This window comes from Podarcis pityusensis, assembly GCF_964106645.2.
Source record: "Podarcis pityusensis genome assembly, chromosome: 1".
NCBI lineage: Eukaryota > Metazoa > Chordata > Lepidosauria > Squamata > Lacertidae > Podarcis > Podarcis pityusensis.
In genome coordinates this window covers 53,659,538-53,678,768 of record NC_138028.1, presented here as the reverse complement: position 1 = coordinate 53,678,768, position 19,231 = coordinate 53,659,538, and the positions used below count along the sequence as shown (strand labels likewise).

Sequence of the window (19,231 nt, the reverse complement as noted above, 5' to 3'; positions counted from 1 at the left end):
TTAGTTCCCCCACTTGATGCCGTTAGTTTAGTACACACTGGCAAGTAGTGTCAAGACTTCTAGCATCTGAGATCTTTCCCTGTTAGACGTTAGATCTAAAAGTGGCTCTTTGAGTGCTGCAACTGGTTTTCAATACTGCTTTTTCTGTAAAAGTAAAACTGCTTTACTTCTATAAAGTAAAGTAGGTTCCTCGGCTTTCTTAGTACAGTCATACCTCAGGTTACAGCCGCTTCAGATTGTGTTTTTTCGGGTTATGGACCGCCGAAACCCGGAAGTACCTGGATGGGTTACTTCCAGGTTTCGGTGGTCACGCATGCGCAGAAGCGCTAAATTACACTTGGCACATGCTCAGAAGCACCGAATCACAACCTGCACGTTCGCAGACGCACCGCTGCGGGTTGTGAACATGCATCCCGCACGGATCACGTTCGCAACCCGAGCGTCCACTGTATAGCAGGGCTTCATCTTCTCAAAATGGTGCATGCCATCATCTAGTCCAGGCATGTCCAACAGGTAGACTTTGACCTGAACCCCAAAAAAGGGGGTAGATCACTGCCAGTTTTTAACTCTGTGAGTAGATCGCAGCCTCTTGGGAGTTGGTCACCCCTGATCTAATCTATTTAAAACGAATAATAAAGATGGTGCTAGCTTAACAAGCATATTATTCTAGAATTTCATTCTTTTCCCATTTTGTCCTTCCCTCATCTCTTCTCCACAGTGTTCTTTTTAGTGTGGGTGTGGCTGTATATAAACACATGCATGCACCATAATGCTTTTCCATAGCATCCTCTTATTTATTTTTTTGGAATGCTAAAGTATCCAAGGTTCATTCTGCTGAAGGGCATCTCACAATGTAGTCTGGATCAGATATCACCAAAAAGGCCGCATTTCCATGTTGTGGTCCTGTGCTCACTATCTGATGAATTATACATGAGGCTGCATAAAGCAGATTTAAAAAGATGAAACCAATTAAATTTTAATGGGGGGGGTGAGATGAGTTGGGGGAGGGGAGGGAGGCGCAGTGGTGAGACCAGGGAGAGATGACAAAGACAAATGTAATTGTATAGCAGATGCTTTACAAGTGTGTGAAGTTTAGCTGCTTATGCTACTCTGTCATTAGCCTACATTGTAAAATAATTTTGGTTATCATCTTCATTCTGTTACTGAATAGAATACCACTCACCAGCAGATTAAAGAGGGAGATTCTTACTGAGGCTGCATGTCCTTTAGATCTTACTCTGTTTCATTTTGGCCTGTCCCTAAGTAACAAAAGTCTGGCCTTATTTATGTGAGATCCTGAGCCTTCATACTTTCTCATATTTCACTTGGAGCAATGGATGCCCAAAGCTAAAATTGCATTTTAGCAGCTGAGCATGTTCCCAGTATGACTAGTTCACAAACGTTTTCATTGATCTAGTTGCCCATGCATACTTGTTTTTCTAAAAAACAACACCACCTCATTTCTTAACATTATTAAATATTAAACCATTTGAAGTTCACTTGACTTGTTCCAAAATCGTTAACTGGTTTGGCTGAAACAGGAAACCGGTTTAATCTTGACTCGTGCAAAAGGAGGAGCAAAAGTCTGTGTGGGGATGAAAGTCTCAGTTTTTTATTAGATTTGTGAATTTTATTCAACATTTCCATGGATTATGTGGCTTGAGGAGATATTTATAGTGGTACCTTGGTACTCGAATGGCTTGGCTCCCAAACAAATCAGCTCCTGAACACTGCAAACCTGGAAGTAAGTGTTCCGGTTTGTGAATGTTTTTCAGAAGCCAAACGTCAAATGCGGCTTCCACTTGAGTGCAGGAAGCTCCTACAGCCAATCAGAAGCCACGCCTCGGTTTTCAGATGGTTTGGGAGTTGAAAGGACTCCTGAAACGGATTAAGTTCGAGAACCAAGGTATCACTTTATTTCACAACTCTTACCTATAAACTTACATTGTAAGGCTTTCCTGAGCAGATTTGTATCCGTTAAAGAGAAAGAGAGACAATGCAGTATTTGAACTTAGCCATCAAAATCAACCCAATAGAAACCAAGTGAGAGTCAAATAACAGGATTTTCAAGAATAGGACCCAGCCTTCATACTGCAGCAGAAAGAAAGAGCGAGCAGGAAAATCTTTGTGCTCTCTGTGTAGTCGAACATAATGAATTCTGTGTATGTTCAGAGTCTCACTCAGGAAGCTTTCAAAGCTGGGCTAGAGTTTGGGGTGGGTGTCCTGTCCTCCCTTCCGTGTGTGCACATCAAGGGACATGGTTTTTGTCCCCCACTCAGTTCTGTTTCAACTACGATGTTGTATGACTTAGGGCACTGTCTGTAGGGTTGGTTTCTAAATAAAAATGCATTCCATATTTTTATTCTTGCCGTTGTTCTCCCTCTTCCTTTTGCACTTGTTGATTTTCTATTCCGTAGCCCATCCAAATGCTCCTCTTCCCACCTGAGATTGACAAGGTGAGATACTTTGGAAAGTGTGTCACTTAATGACTGCCATTAATTTCCAAACCATGTATGTGATCATCCTTGTTTGTAGACCATTTGTGTGTATCAGTAATTCAGATGATTATAGCAGCTTCGCCTAAGGGAGTCATGTCTGTGTGTTTCACAGGCCACTGTCACGAGAAGAGCCAAGGCAACAGCCATACCAAGCAGAAGTACCTTGACAAGCCCGATTCTGAGATCATATCCATGGAAGAAAATCTTGTGGCAGTGACTGATGACGATTCCACAGATCTTCTTCACAGTTCCACAACAGAGTCATCCTCTTTGACTTTAGAAAGTAAGTGAATATTGGAATAGTGAACACAGCAAAGGGGAGGTTGAGCCTGTTCTTATTTTTCAGAGCAGTTGTTACTTTGTACCTGTCTTTTTCATTGCAAAGCCCCTCTTTTTCATTTGTTAGCGTTGATAAATGTATGAGAGAAGGAATTTCATTGCATGCATCTTCTTCAGCAGTTTGAAACTTCCCACTTTGATACAACCATTAAGAATACAAGGACCTTAATGTTGAAGTTGGCCATCTCTGCTGTACCTACACCCTTGACCATCTTAGCAGAGCAGGCTACAAATAAATCCCTTGCACGGAAATGCATATGTTTAAATGCACTTGCCATATCTGCTGGTTCATTTGTCCATGGCATACCTGCCTGGACCACAAAATAAGTCACCGCACCTGTTGAGTGCTTAAAAAAATAGTAGAGCACCAAAAGAACACATCCTTGCCTATGGTCCATATCATGTATAAATCAGGCTTCACTGAGCTACATACAATTTGATTGCAGAACGATTAGGGGGAAAGTAAAGACATATTGCTTGATTGCATAGGAGTGTAGTTTAATTCCATTGTTAAAGGACTTTCCCATCTGTCAGACATGCTAATGGTGTCACATTGCTCTGAGAACGCATATGCAGTTTGTGATAGAATGGGATCCCTGATTAGATTAGACGAAGATCCATCCTCACTCAAAACAGAGGTCTGTCTCGTCCTGCACCCTCTTTCTAATAGTAGCCCACCATACCACATGCTTCTGGGAGATCAACAAGTGCCCCAGTCCTCTTGTTAAGCTCTCAGCAATCGCAGTTTAGAGACATACTGCAAGTAAACTCTGGGGACTCCCATTTAGTGATCATGCCTTGGTAGGTACATAGGATGCTTGCCTGATACCCTCTACCCAAATTCACCCTCTTGCCTTAATATGAGGCTTCCTAATAGGAAATCACACTCGCTAATTATTTCTGAGTCAATATCCCAACACAAAAATAGGAAGTAAAAGGGAATTGATTCAGATCAGGGCACAAAAGGTGCAATCCATATCTCAGTCATGTGAACAGAGCCAAGCAACTGCCTGTTCCTCTCCCCAGTTGTGCAAATGAGCAATTTGCACTTTCTGCAGTTGCCAAATCATACTGGGGCAATGCACATTGTCCTTACCATTCTCTGCTCGGTGGAAGGGCAAGTCCACAGAATTTCCTTCTTGTCATGCCAGCAGGAGTTTTTCTGTGAACAATCCCTGTGTGCAATCCCCTCACTTTACGTGACTTAGTGAAATGCTCCAGTTTCTGGGAACTGCTGCTCCCTTCAACTAATGGGAACTTCTTGCAGATTTCATTAAGAGAAGCATGCAGCTGCTTTTGATATATTTTGCCTCTTGAATGATAGCTTCACCGGAGACATTTTTTAGAGGAACTTAATGGAATGCCCTGCATGGTGGCTTGAGAGCTTGAATTATGAGGTGAATACATTTTTAATACCTTTTAGGTTCTGAGCTCTTCAGGTTGGATAGTTCCCCCCACACACCTCAAAATGGGAAAGGGTATTTTCCAGATAACAGAATATTGTCTGATTTTGAAAAATTAGCAATCAAAAAATAATTTTGATTGCCTAAAAATACTCATTCCTGGAAAATACAGTGGAAAGAAATGATGCTTGGGCCAATCAAACATTTTAGATCTGTCCTTACAATGTAAACTTTCCAAGCAGGGTCGCTACCGAGAGCTATTCAAATTATTGCTTTCAAACCAACAAACAATTTAATGAGAGGGCTTTGAAAGATCAGTCCTTTTCAATCCAAAGTGACAAGTTGTAAGAAATAGATCTTTTAGCGTAGCAACACCTATACTTTGGAACCCATCACTTACTGACATCAGGCAGGCTCTTTCACTTTACTCTTTTCAGTACCTGCTAAAACATCTTTCTTTAAGCAAGTCTAGCCAGACACAAAGATGCTGCTGTGTTTTAATCCCTCTTTAGTTTACTATTGGTTTCAATGAACTTTTAAGTGTTTTTAATTACTTAAACTTTTATTAATATTTTTTAATATTTATGATAAACCGCTTAGAGGTTTTATTACCATCAGCCTGCATTTATATCATTAAAAAAAACCTATGTGTTAAATTGATTCCCATAGTCTTGGTTTCAGACAAAAACAGAATATGGGTGGGTTGAGAATATCATAGTGCTGAAAGTTTTAATCAGTTCTTAAGCATTGGATCCTTATGCAAAACAACTCTTCTGTTGAATGGTCTTGCAACAAGGATAGGTTCACACAGTCATGCCTTTCACACCATTATTGTAATTAATATGTAATCTTCCATAATGTCTTGGATATTGTGACTTGACTTTTCAACATATATAGGCTGTAATGTATGGCAAGGAAAGGTTATGGATTAGTTTTAGTCATAAGCAAAAGCAGAAGTGTGATGCTATCCTGTCTGGCCTGTAACCCTAATTATAATACAGCTTTTGATCCGAGTGATTTATTTTGTTGCTCCCCCTTTGCAGGCACCGTCATTGCCGAAAGCAATGGTTCAGAAGAAGTGGAGAGTTTGGGAGATGCTCAGATGTCCGAAGAAATGTTGGCATTGGTTGACGAGTTTGAAAATTCGTGGCCCCTTGAAGCCTTTGAGGGGGCACTGGAAGTGAAAGGCCATCGGATGGACTTGCAAGGGATCCGTGTCCTCAAGAAAGGTTCTCAGGACGGACTTCCCAGCTCTTGTTTTGGAGATTGTGGAGATGATGACGATGACGAAACTGAATGGGTAAGAACTCCCATCAGCAAGATCAAGCTGTGTATTTCTTGTACAGCGTCTCTGGGTTATCTATAGCCTTGCTCAGGCATCCTGATAATCACATAAGATAACATTCACACAAGGTGTGTCCCATGGAACATAGGTTTCTGGGTGGTAATTGATCACGGTGAGGATTTGCCAGACATGGCTCCCTCTTAGCTCATTTCTTCCTTTCATCCTGAGTTCGTGCTTCTTCAAAGTCCATGACAAGGGGGCCAAACCTTCAGAACACATTACTCAAATTCTGTATCGGTTACATTCTCTGCCCGTTGGTTCCTGTAGTTTATATCAAGTGGCTAGAAAAGGCTTAACATAGTCCATTATATAGTCCCTCCCTGTTTGCTCCTCTGAGTCTGTAATGATTATTTTGCTTCAGCATTCCAATAAGTCAATCACAGAGCAAATTGTATTTTGAATATAGCATTCCTTATTAGACATCTTATTGTTGCTTGATGTATATAATATATAGTATATTATTTCCATGTTTCTCAGCTGTACTAATGTGTGTTTTCATTGATGTTTATCAGTTGTAATTGTCAGTTGTTATAAAATGTTATAAACATGACTGCATTAGTTTTCCACTAGTTTCAGTAGGTCTTCTGTGAGTAAAATTTAAGTGATTACTCACCCTATGGTCCTCTTTACCCTCACCATGTTAGTCCTATGACAGGGGAGACGAACCACAGACCCAGTGGCCCTCCAGACTTCTCTATCTCACCCATGAGACTCTCTCCATGCAGTGTTGATTATCTCTTGCAAGCGTGGTCCTCAGTGCTGAATTGTTGCCCAACCTTGTGTTAAGTGAATTATTTTTATATACTTGCGCAATTTGATGAATGAAATGCAATCAGAAGGAGGAGGGTCAGGAGATCCAGGGAAAAGAGAAACTGTCTGGAAATTGTCCTTGAAATCAACTCAGACCACAGAAAGCCAGCTATCTCTTTATTCTCAACAGCACGCCTGATATATTTGGTTGCTAACCCTCATGATGTTTTTTTTCTTTGACAGATAACATTCCAAGTAAAACGTGTAAAGAAACCCAAAACAGAAAACCTAGATCCACAAGAGCCAGCAGGAAAAAATGGAGAGGAGGGAGTAAATGGAGAAAATGATAACCTTTACCAAATGGCATTGGAGATCAGTGGGCCAAAAATACCCTCCCCAGGACCACCAGGTATATATTTTTTTAGGATTTTTTTTTCTTTTTTTTAGAGCTTCAGGTTGTGTTTTATTCATGACTGATTCAGGTGAAGCATAAGAAATGATAGAAATGATTACATAGGTGAGGAGTGGGGAACCTTTTTTAAAAAATAATTTAAGTCTGTTGACCCTTCTGTCCTGAAATGACAGTGTAGCCTTTTGCTGTAGTCAGTGAGATAGTGTTTGATATAACATGATACAATATTTCCCAATAGCCAAAGTCACAGTCATGCAAGCAGAATGAACACGAATAAAAGTGTGACTTAAGATCTGAGGACTCCACAGGTTATATTCATCATACATGAATTAGGGTCAAACAAGTAACAAAACTGTGAGGTTCTATGGGTTAAAATGTGGCATAGGATTTAATTAACCTTTTGTCTAAATTACTTCAGAGTAAAGCTCAGAGTCAAACTTGGGTTTCTGAAAGTATGTATCCTCTTAGAAGAATTGCTATCTTATTCCTTTTACTTACCTTATAATAAGGAGCAGGGGCTGTATTCATGTTGGTGAAGGCATTTAAAGTGCTTCTTGATCTGAGCCACCTAAGCTACCCTCATCTCTTTCATTCTCTCTTTAGTAGCATGATTTTGTTGGAGAAGCATTCATGTTACCATCCTGGGACTAAGAGAAGACCAAGCAACCATGCCAAATGCCATGGCTGAATGCAACTTGGGAGCAAGGCACCACCTGAGCCAAACTTAACAAACATAGCATGGCCAAGAGAGCATAAAAATAGATGGTCCTAAACCCCAGAGTAGGGATGGGATGTACAGAATTATGGCGAAGCAGGGATAGGACTGTTGTTTCCTAAGGGACGTCTGCCAGCTTCTTCCACCTGTGTTGTCTATTTGCTGCCTTTTTTGGTAATACTACTATACTTACCAGGAGAGACTTCCAGGACTCTTGGTCTGATGATCTAAGACTGGGCTGAGTGGCGCCTTGTGTGATGCCAAAATTCAATGCCCAAACCCTGCCTTTTGCCTTCCACTTTACATAATAGTTGTGGCGCCCCCAAGGCTCTGTATCCATGTTCCCCTAAATCCACCTGTTCTGGACAGTAAAAAAAACATTCACACCAAGCCACACCTCTATATAGGGGCACCAACTTGAATAAAATATTGGGGGGGCAAGCCCTGCCCCACATAATCGACCACATGATGCAGTGCACACACACCATTTGAATGGCAATGTCCATCCAATTTGGGAAGGGCGAGCCCCCCAAATACATATTGTATTGGGGGGCCAAAGACCCCTCGCCCCCTAGGAGTTGGCTCCTATGTCTCCATACATGGATCTGAGCAGCAGAGGTCTATTCACAATTTGCTGTTCAAAAAGTTGCAAAGTAGAATATATTCAACCATTGTGTAAAGAAAATGTTGAAGCTTTTCATATTGTGTGTGTGGTTGCGGAATTTCTGGATAGAGATCCCAAAGTTCTTTTAGCTTGGAGTTTACTATGACCTACCTTAGGGCCAGTATTGATAATTATGTTGATACTTGTGTTTTAATTATCCATTTATTTTTACATGTATAAATTATTGACTGAAGTGGGGGATGCAACAGAAAACTGCAGTGTCTAATAAATAGAAAAATGCATCTTGCAATTTTTTTTTCAGACTCAAATATATCCATCATAATCTTCTGTATGTCTCTCACTTCAGATGTTGACCTGTTCGCATGATTAGAACACTCACATGAGCAGTTATTTATAACAGTTAGCCAGCTGCAATATCCCTTATTTTGCTGTTCACTGCATATTTTGGCTGTGTTCAGACTTAATACTAAAAACTTGTTTGCTTCTTTCCAGGGAAAAGGCGAGACTACCGCAGCTTGGGTTGGCCAAGTCCTGATGAGTGCATAAAACTTCGCAGAGTAGAACTTACTACAGTAGCCAGCACATGGCTTGCTGTTTCTGCTAAAAATATCGAGTGAGTGTTTTTTCTTGAAAACAAACTGGGTTAGTGCACAAACCAGTACAGATAATCGGTGGCGCCCTTCACAAGCTGGGTGCCCTCCCTGCGTGCTGACTGGAGCTGATGGGAATTGGAATCCAAAACAGCTAAAGGTCACCAGGCTGGTGAAGGCTGATCACTGTTCTAAAATATTATGGGCTGAACTCTACCTACTCCAGCCACACTGTTATAGGGAGGCTAATCTTGTCATAAAAGGGATGCAGGTGGCTCTGTGGTCTAAACCACTGATCCTCTTGGGCTTGCCGATCAGAAAGTTGGTGATTCGAATCCGCGCAACAGGGTGAGCTCCCTTTGCTCTGTCCCAGCTTCTGCCAACCTAGTAGTTTGAAAGCACACCAGTGCAAGTAGACAAAATAGGTACCGCTGCTACAGGAAAGTAAATTGTGTTTCCGTGTACTCTGGCTTCTGTCACGGTGTCCCGTTGTGCCAGAAGCGGTACCTATTTAATCATGCTGGCTACATGAACCAGAAAGCTGTCTGTGGACAAACACCAGCTCCCTCGGCCTGAAGCAAGATGAGCACCGCAACCCCATAGTCACCTTTGACTGGACTTAACTGTCCAGGGGTCCTTTACCTTTACCTTTTTACATAATCATGTCATCCACAGTATCCCAGGATAATCACCTTTGTCTCTTTTAACGCACAATATGTTACCATCTGTTAACAGTGCCCTCCAGCAGTATCTCCTGCCCTGCAGAACTTAAAAGACAACGGTTCATAAATGATGTGGCGTTAGGAATGAGCAGCGAGGTAGTCAGGTTATTAGATAAATGTTCAAGATGGTGACATTCAAAAGTAAATTCAGTGTTATGACTGTGGGATATAAACACAGGAGCAGTCAATGACAACATTGTTAGAACATGGGGAGGGATGTCAGTCCAGCAAGCAGGTAAACTTCCTGGGGACGGACTTCCTCCGCATGTGACCAGAGGTGGGTGTGGCCTCACCTGTGCAGGTAAATGATAAAAGCACAGGGCAGGCAGCCATCTCTCTCTGCCATTTTCCTTTCGATGAGGAAACATCTAAGGATGCTCTCTTGGCTCCCAGCCAAGAGAGGAGATAAGGACTATCTTGCTACAAGATAGATTCTGAATGTATGTAACCTTTTTAAGCTGTCTGCCTTCTGGGATCATATTGTGAACAGAACGTGAGTAAACTCTTTTATACTTTTATAAAGACTGTGTCGTGTCTTGTATTTTAAGAGGGAACAAAAGGGGAAATTACCAGAGTAATTATTATAGAGGTTCTAGCGAACCTGTGCAAGCATTACCGTTGCGAACTTAAAGGGGAGCCCTAGTATCATTCTGTCAACCATCTTCAAAAGCAGCCCCGCATAGAGCACATTGCCATAGTTCAGGTGGCATGTCACTAAAGCAGCAGTGTATCTTAACTTGAGTATTTTTATATGTACCTCTCAACTTTTAAATCATATTTGGAGCTCTCTTAACCTGAAAGCTGTGTGAGTTGCTGCCAAGTGTGGAATGCCACTTTTAAAATAATAATATTCTCAGGTAGCTGGCTTGAAATTTTTGTTGCTAAAGCCAGGACCTAAGCCCGGTTGATATAATACAATGCTGAGTGAGCAAGAATCATGTCATAACACAATCTGTTAACTCTGGAACTTACTGTCTGGCTTATTAACAGATTTCTTAACGCCTGTGTAGTTTCATTGGCAGTATTATCATTTATACCATCTTACTGTGGGAAAGTGAAACCTAATGCTAAAGGAATGCATTATGAAGGATTTGGAAGCTTGCTGTTACATATCCACATACTAGGATTGGGAAAGCTGCCCGTTGTTTTCTTGCTCCATAAGTAATTTCTGGATTTTGCAAGGAATGGTAGCAACAGATTTGAGTAGCCTGCTTCTCCCTTAAGCATTATTATAAGAGTATTTTGCAATAAAAGCTCTTTGTCTAAAATGAAGATAAAATCTATCCCCCCCTTTTTAAAAGGAAGCTCCTTTTTTCTTTACTATCTTAAGATGAATCTCATTGAGGATTGAGAAGACTTGTGCAAGCATTCAAAGCTGATTAGCTGAACTTGTTTCATTTGGAGGATCGGGGCAATGAAATAGATGCATATATCAATCCATTGTTAAGTGACTGACAGACTACTCAAAGTATAGCTGTACTTGGAGGAGACAGTGGGCTCAGATGTTCCAAGTTTTGACACAATCACGCAAATAATAATTTGAGATGCTGTCCACTTTCTCAGTGCAAATGGTTGTTCCAGAATGCAGAGGCAAGGGGTGGAAGCAAAAGGAACATGCCAGCCCTGGGGTGTGCCTCTTAAGATGTCTGTATTAAGATACAATTAACATCTAGACTAAAGAATGGATTTTTAGTGCTGAGTTTAAACGTTGCTGCATACTTACTTATGTTTTAAATTTTATATATAAGCTATTGGGAGGAGTTCAATTATAAGTCACTGTAGAAACATGTTTTTTTTTTAAAAAAACACCTAAATAAATAACTTGAAACCAGCTGGTAGAGTGCAGACATACAATGTGTTGTGGAGAAGCTATTGCTGCCCTGGAACTGTTGCTCCTTCAACCTCTTTCTCTGAATACTTCATTTATGATGAGATTTGGCCTTCCCTTCATTTCTAGTATTACAGAACACATAGATTTTGCAACCCAGCTGCAGGAACCTGCCGTGGAACCTCTCTGCAATGCCAACCTACCTGCCAGCATGCATACTTTGGATCATCTTCAAGGTGTTGCCAATCGGGCTAGTCTTCATTACATGGGAGAGAGTCAGCTAAAAGAGGTAGGCTAACCTGTGGGCTTCACACACACACTGGTAAGAAGCATCTTTGCACATTGCAGGTAACATTTCCTATTGCTGTCTACCCAGTGCTAGTGGTAGTTTAGCAGCATGTGTGAAACAGATGTTGACAGATGGCAGTGCCAACGCAGGTTTCTTGTGCTTCCAGCTTGCACTTTAGCATTAAAACAGATGTGCAGGACACCTGTGGGGAAAGGATGTGCAGTATGAAAAGTGTGCTCATATTGCCTCTGTTCAACATTTATTCCATGCCAATGGTGTGCTAATGCACAACATTGTGGTTTGAGACAGTGTGCCTGTACAGAATGAACCTTTGTTGAGCTATCCTGCCATGTGACTCAAGTGAATCAGAAGTTCAAATTCCATGAATCTGACTCCCCCAACAACCCAAATAAAATCGGGCAAAAGTTCTCTATTATTATTATTATTATTATTTACTTAAACCCCGCCCATCTGGCCAAGCTTCCCCAGCCACTCTGGGCAGCTCCCAACGAAATATTAAACCACGATAAAACATTAAAAACTTCCCTAAACAGGGCTGCATTCAGATGTCAAAGTCAGATAGTTGCTTATTTCCTTGACATCTGATGGGAGAGTGTTCCACAGGGCGGGCACTACTACTAAGAAGGCCCTCTGTCTGGTTCCCTGTAACCTCACTTCTCACAGGGAGGGAACCGCCAGAAGGCCCTCAGAGCTGGACCTCATTGTCCAGGCTGGACGATGGGAGTGGAGAAGCTCCTTCAGGTATATTGGGTCGAGGCCATCTAGGGCTTTAAAGGTCAGCACCAACACTTTGAATTGTGCTCAGAAACATACTGGGAGCCAATAAAGATCTTTCAGGACTGGTGTTATATGGTCACGGCAGCCACTCCCAGGCACCAGTCTAGCTGCCACATATAGACTATCTAGCAGAAGTACCAGTAACTGAATGGTCTTAGGTCAGGGATAAGAAACATGGTGCTTGTCAGCTGTTGGATTCCAGTTCCCATCAGCTGCAGCCAATGTGGCCAATGGCCAGGAATGATGGGAATTGTAGTCCAGCAAAATCTGGAAGGCACTACACCCTGGTTTAGACACTGACCTGCCTTCTCATCACTTTCAGAATAGAAGTTAGTATTTTCTTCTGGTTCGTGTAGCTGCATTTGCAGGATGCCGGAAAGCTTATACACAGATATAAGAGCACATTACCTGTCAGAAGAGAACAGATTTTATCTTTGAAAGGGAATATGCAGATTTTAAGATGGCATTGATTGTATTACCCTAAGCTGTTGCCTTCTCTTGTTCCTCAGGTGTTGCAGAATCTTGGGAAAGACCATTACCCACCGCAGTCTTTGGAACAAGTTGGGACTCGAATAGCCAAAGTTCTAGAAAAGGTACGTGTGCACAACTAAGAGCTTACAAGTTCATATTGTCATAAATTTACCTGGTTGATAGCCATCTCTGTAACCAGTAGTATTGCCTCAATACCTGCAATACAAATCAGGGCTTCTGCTTCTGCTCCCCGCCCCTTACTGACCCTGCATACACCCCAAAATTGGCTCTGGGGTGGTCGGGAGAAATCCCAGGACAGTACACAGGGTGAGGAGGTATCATTCTGTCTGGCAAGCTGGGACACTTGCACAGACAGAACAATTGTGAGAGTGCTACATTGAATTCCACCGCAAGGCTATATTCTCTCTCTTTGAAATATTCTTATAAAGTGGCTCCCAATACACATTTTTATTTTTATTTTTTATTTTTTAAATAATATTTATTAAAGTTTCAAAAGAAGAAAAATCACATTATTAAGAAAATTAACAATAAAAAGGAAAAATACAAAGTACAAAAAAGAAAAAAGAGTTAAAAACAATTCCATCTTTTCATCACTTCTTTTACGTTTACTTGTTTCCCGGACCTCCTCATACCGCCCTCTTTTGTATTCCAATTCAATTTGTTAATCCAACAATTCCTTTCCCTCCTTTTTAATCCTAATCTTTAATCTTGAGATATTATAACATTAAATTTTTACATATTAAAAACCAATTTTTCCATATTCTCTTGTGCCTGTACAGCTAGAAACCACTTAACTTCAATCCAACATCGTTCTAACATTCATTAATTTTGCAATATTTCTGTAAATAGTCTTTAAATTTCTTCCAATCTTCTTCCACTGACTCTTCTCCCTGGTCTCGGATTCTGCCAGTCATTTCCGCCAATTCCATGTAGTCCATCACCTTCATCTGCCATTCTTCCAGAGTGGGTAAATCTTATGTCTTCCAATACTTTGCAATAAGTATTCTTGCTGCTGTTGTAGCATACATAAAGAAAGTTCTGTCCTTTTTTAACACCGATTAGCCGACTGTGCCCAGGAGGAAGGCCTCTGGTTTCTTCAAGAAGGTATATTTAAATACCTTTTTTAGTTCATTATAAATCATCTCCCAAAAAGCCTTAATCCTTGGGCACGTCCACCAAAGGTGAAAAAATGTACCTTCAGTTTCTTTGCATTTCCAACATTTATTATCAGGCACATGATAGATTTTTGCAAGCTTGACTGGGGTTATGTACCACCTGTATATCATTTTCATAATATTTTCTCTTAAGGCATTACATGCCGTAAATTTCATACCTGTGGTCCACAACTGTTCCCAGTCAGCAAACATAATATTATGTCCAACGTCTTGTGCCCATTTAATCATAGCAGATTTCACTATTTCATCCTGAGTATTCCATTTCAACAGCAAGTTATACATCTTTGACAAAATCTTAGTTTTGGGTTCTAACAGTTCTGTTTCTAATTTTGATTTTTCCACCTGGAAGCCAATTTTCTTGTCCAAATTGTATGCCTCCATTATCTGATAATAATGAAGCCAGTCTCGCACTTTATTTTTTAATTTTTCAAAACTCTGCAGTTTCAATCTATCTCCATCTTGTTCCAAAATTTCCCAATATTTCGGCCAATTGACCTCCATATTAAGCTTTTTCAGAGCTTTCGCTTCTATCGGTGACAGCCACCTTGGGGTTTTATTTTCCAATAAATCCTTATATCTTATCCAGACATTAAACAATGCTTTCCTAACAATATGGTTTTTAAATGCTTTATGTGCTTTGACCTTATCATACCACAAATATGCATGCCATCCAAATACATTGTTAAAACCTTCTAAATCCAAAATGTCAGTGTTTTTCAAGGAGCAGCCATTCTTTCAACCAGCAAAAAGCTGCTGATTCATAATAAAGTTTAAGGTCTGGCAGGGCAAATCCACCTCTTTCCTTTGCATCTGTTAATATTTTAAATCTCTGGGTTATTTGTGGGGCATAGGAATTCATTCATATTTCCCCCCCCCCCAAAAAAAATATAGTCCAGCCCCGCACAAGGTCTGAGGGACAGTGGCCAGCCCCCTGCTGAAAAAGTTCACTGACCTCTGTCCTAAATGTACCTTTTCAGAGATTATAGTATCTTTATTGGTCCTTTTGAAAAACAGGCATGCTGGCATTCATCCCAGGCTTATTCTCCCCACCACCCTGTCTCTGACCATCTAACTCCTTTGAAACACCTCAAGGGAAACAGAACTCTTAACCAGTAGTTAAAATGGTTACTGAAAATCACCAAAGAGTGGCAGCATTTTTGCACTAAGCAAAATACGAGGTTCTGCTCTTGCAAGAAAGCACGTAGCCGTTGTACCCATTGCAGACATCCATGAGCGCCCTTCAATATAATGCTGTCTGCATAGACAAGATGTGCATTACCAAGTTGTTAAGTGCCTTAATTTTTGAATAAGCTTAGGATGGATGAAGGAAAATAATGAGGTCCTTGTGCAAATGTGAATGATATATGATACTGCCCCCCTCCCACCCCATCTTGTGTTTTTTATGCCACACCAGAATCAAACCTCTTGGGTCCTCTCCAGCATGGCAGCCCTTTACTGGAGGGTAAAAGGTCAAGGGAAAAAAGCAATTGACTGCCTCCGGCAAGCTCTGCATCATACTCCCTATCATATGAAGGTATGTGTTGTATTACCTGTGTGCCTGTCTTTGATTTCCAGCTTTCAGTTTGTGTGTCTAAGTTTATGTGCTTTCACTGTTACTAACGCCTCCAGAACATCTCCCACATGAATAAATAACTGAGTACAGAAGTTTCAAGACAACCTTAAAGTATTTTAGGGCAATCATCTACAGTTGCCTTCCAGTTGCCTTCAAAATAGATATAAAGTGTGGCAGAAACACTTCCGCTCACAATAATAAGATTGGCTTACTGTTTTCACCTCTTGGATGGAGCCTCTTCCCCCACTGGAAAGCTGTTCTGGATAGAGGGCAGTGTGCAGTGCAGTGTGGAGGATTATAGCTGGGGAAACGTCCACCTACCAAAACAAAAAAATGCAAGAGAGCATTTGGATCCAACCTGTGTTTTGTGTGCTTGCAGTAGGCACAACAGAGGCTAGCTAAGTTCTGCTCCCATAATGGAATACAAAACAAGCTGCATGCCTACACATAGATGATCTGGGCTTTTCAGGATATCAGGCTACCAAACTCTTTCTCTCAAAAACAACAACAAAAAGGCACTGCCTTTTGGACAGTTCATAATCTCAGCATGATTTATTTGTTTAGGAAATTCTGTTGGCACACTGTCAGTTAAACAGTTGTCATTTCATTTTGCCATTATACATTAAAATCTGTCTTGGCAATGCAAGAAAAGAAAAGAAAAGCCCCCAAAATAGAAGCTGACCCTAATAAGCAAAGCCGGTTCTTTCAACAGCTGTCATTTCCATGACCTGATTCGGCCTAAAGCAACATACTCCTCTCACTAGATTTGTTCCACTTTTCTTCTCTTTCAGGATGTGCCACTCATAAGCCTAGCAAACATCTTTCACAATGCAAAGCTTTGGAATGATGCCATCATTGTGGCTACAATGGCAGTAGAAATTGCCCCACACTTTGTTGTCAATCATTTCACATTGGCTAATGTCTATGTAGCAATGGTAAGTGAATAATCATTAGATTCAGTTCCCTTTCCTTTCACGGCACCCTGATGCTCCAGTATTACAGATAGGTAGAGTTTAGGAACAAGGAAAGAAACCACAGTTGTGTGTGGAGACAGCAATTAGTCATGTAGCTGGTAGATAGAGAGTTGTCCCTTTTGGTTTTGTTGGCTCTGACAGTTGATATCATCTGGCTAATTCTCAAAACGCTATGTGGGTGTCTCCAGCTTCCCAATTCAGATTGAGTTGCTCTCTGGTTTGGTGCCTGTGGTGCTTGCCTGCCCCAGTCCCTTTGTTCTTTGTCATGCAACTCTTCCTTTTTCTTCCTATAATACAGTTTTAGGCACCCTCATAGCACGTGACCTGTTCCCCCTTGGCATGAAGCCTGGCTAGCATTTGATAGGACACTGTGGGCTGCAGAAGCATCTCAGTTGATGGGGGAGGCAATTAAAGAGCATTGCATCACTGGCAACCTGGAAACAGCACCATGGTCGTAGTCTTCTTCCCATGTCACTCTCTGTTGCCCTGGCAACCACCATATCTCCAGCAGCCACCAGAGGCACTGGCTGGCTTTGTTAAAAAATATAAATAAAAAGCTCCTCCTGTCTGGGATGATCTGCTGGGAGGGTCATTCTTACTCTGAACAAGGATAAGGGGCCTTTACACATATTTGTATGCACACAGTTGTGAATAGATGGGAAAACATCAATCCATTAAGTTTTGCTGGCAGCAAGTTCACATAACGCACAAGCGATGCCTTACCAATATTGATAGAAGTTTTTGTGTGAAGACGGGTCAACATAGGAGCAATTGCAGAAATGGCAGCAATTCTGCATTTTGATAAATGTAAAAAAACAACAACATGATTTTTATTGAGTTTTCCATATTTCATTTCATTTCATTACACATATCACAGCTTCTATTATTTGCTCAGACAGAGCATCAACCTCCTCCCCTCCCTCTTTTTTTTTTTTTTTAGAATGATATTTATCACTTTTTCAACATTTCCAACACAACACTACAAACAAAAAAAGGAAAAGAAAGAAGAGAAAAAACAATACAAATACAATACAAAAATGCTACATAGACTAACAAAGCAAACAAAAACAAACAAAAACAATTTAAAAACACCTCAACCATTTTCAATATCTTATATTTCATTCACTTATTTCCGGCGACCTCCTCACACCTCCCTTTTTATATTCCACTTCTATTATTTGTTTCAGCAATTCCTTTCTATCTTACTCTGTTTTCTGTTCTATAATTATCTTAACACATTCTAACCTTATTTTTTCCTTTAATACTTCCGGGTTGGTGCCTCCAGCAATGGCGGAATTCCTCTGATCGGGACGAATTTGCCCCGTGGGAATTTGGGTCTGTACTGCCACGGCGAAGGCAGAGACCCGTAAAAATCACAGGCGGGAGAAGCCTGTGAACGTGGGATTTGGCGGGCACCTTTTGCGCCTCCCCTACTCGTGGGGAAACCCGGTTTCAGGGATCCGGAGCGATGTGGGGTGAGTGGCGCGGTGCTTCGAATCGTCTGCTTCTTCCACGGAGCGAAGCCGCATAGCTGTTGTCGGAGAGCACTGACTTTTTCCTGTGGACAATTTGACTCTAAAGTAATTACCCATGAGTAGAGCTGAATTGGGAAGAATTGGACTTTTAAACGTTTAATCTGGCATTGAAACGGGGAGGTTCAATACAGGAAGTCCGCCTCCCTCTTTTGTAGATTAACTGAAGCAAGGAGACTGCAAGCTAAAGTCTTGGAAAGCCTTTTGTAAAGTACTAAATTTCCATCGGTAAAGAACTAAATCCCCCCTTTTTGGAGGCAGGAGAACAGGGGGGGAAGTGGTGGACTGAATATGCCTGTAGGAGAGAGTTAAGAGAGTTAAAATACCGCCACTCTGACCCTGGAAACGGGCTGCTAGCAGGATTGATGTTTTTTGGAACGTCCATTGAAAGCGTTTAGAACGTTCATTGACAGGTAGCTAATCAAGAGAATACATTGTTTCTACTGTCTCCGGTTGTTTTTAAAAAAGGAGGAAAGTAACTGAAAATTGAAACTAACTTTGGGTTATTGAAACTGTGTTTAAAAGAGGACATACTGACCGATACAAATACAACCTGTTTTCCCCTAGTGGAAGCTTTTGAAATTGGTTACTTTATAGGAGCTGGGCTAGGGGAATTTCCAGCTGCAAGATAAAAAAGTGTGAGACTTTGGAATTGACCTTGAATCTCTTAAGTGTTATGGCAAACGGAAAGGAAAAAACAGACGGGATGTCGACAGAGGAGGCCTTGGTGGCTGCATTATTGAAAATAAATGATTCGCTGGAACAACTCCACAAGAAAACAGATGCGATAAATGTGAAATTGGATGTTGCAAATATTGAAATTGATTTAATTGTAGAAAGTTCAAATAATTTGGGACAAAAGGTGAATACCAATTCAGAAACCACCCAGGAACTGACACAGGAATCTACTCTGGTACGGCAAACTGCAGATGAAGTCAGGGGAAAAACCCTTGCTGCTGAATCTAAAGTAATACAACTGGAGAGGAGAGTCCCATCCATACAAAGACAACTTGATGAACATAAGCTGACATTCGTTATGATTGAACTTAAAGAAGAACGGATGAATTTGAGGACCAGAGCCCGATCTGAATTGGAAAAGGAAAGCTTGACAGAGTTTCAGGAGGCGACAGGACTAACATTGGTTGAGAAAGAGAGGTATTTGGGGGTTGGT

At 41.1% G+C, this 19,231-nt stretch overlaps 1 protein-coding gene across 5 annotated transcripts in view; it reads left to right on the top strand.

Annotated features, from left to right (window-relative positions):
- Window positions 1–19,231, top strand: part of TTC17 (tetratricopeptide repeat domain 17) — a 56,825-nt gene that overhangs the window by 34,686 nt on the left and 2,908 nt on the right. For 4 of the 5 annotated variants that reach the window (XM_081001470.1, XM_081001471.1, XM_081001474.1 and 1 more), the window contains exons 17-24: window positions 2,611–2,781; window positions 5,284–5,540; window positions 6,579–6,744; window positions 8,580–8,700; window positions 11,357–11,516; window positions 12,824–12,907; window positions 15,396–15,515; window positions 16,346–16,489. In XM_081001470.1, the coding sequence (XP_080857596.1) occupies window positions 2,611–2,781; window positions 5,284–5,540; window positions 6,579–6,744; window positions 8,580–8,700; window positions 11,357–11,516; window positions 12,824–12,907; window positions 15,396–15,515; window positions 16,346–16,489 (1,223 nt within the window). The remainder of the gene's footprint in view (window positions 1–2,610; window positions 2,782–5,283; window positions 5,541–6,578; window positions 6,745–8,579; window positions 8,701–11,356; window positions 11,517–12,823; window positions 12,908–15,395; window positions 15,516–16,345; window positions 16,490–19,231) is intronic. The other variant, XM_081001472.1, reaches the window with a different exon arrangement.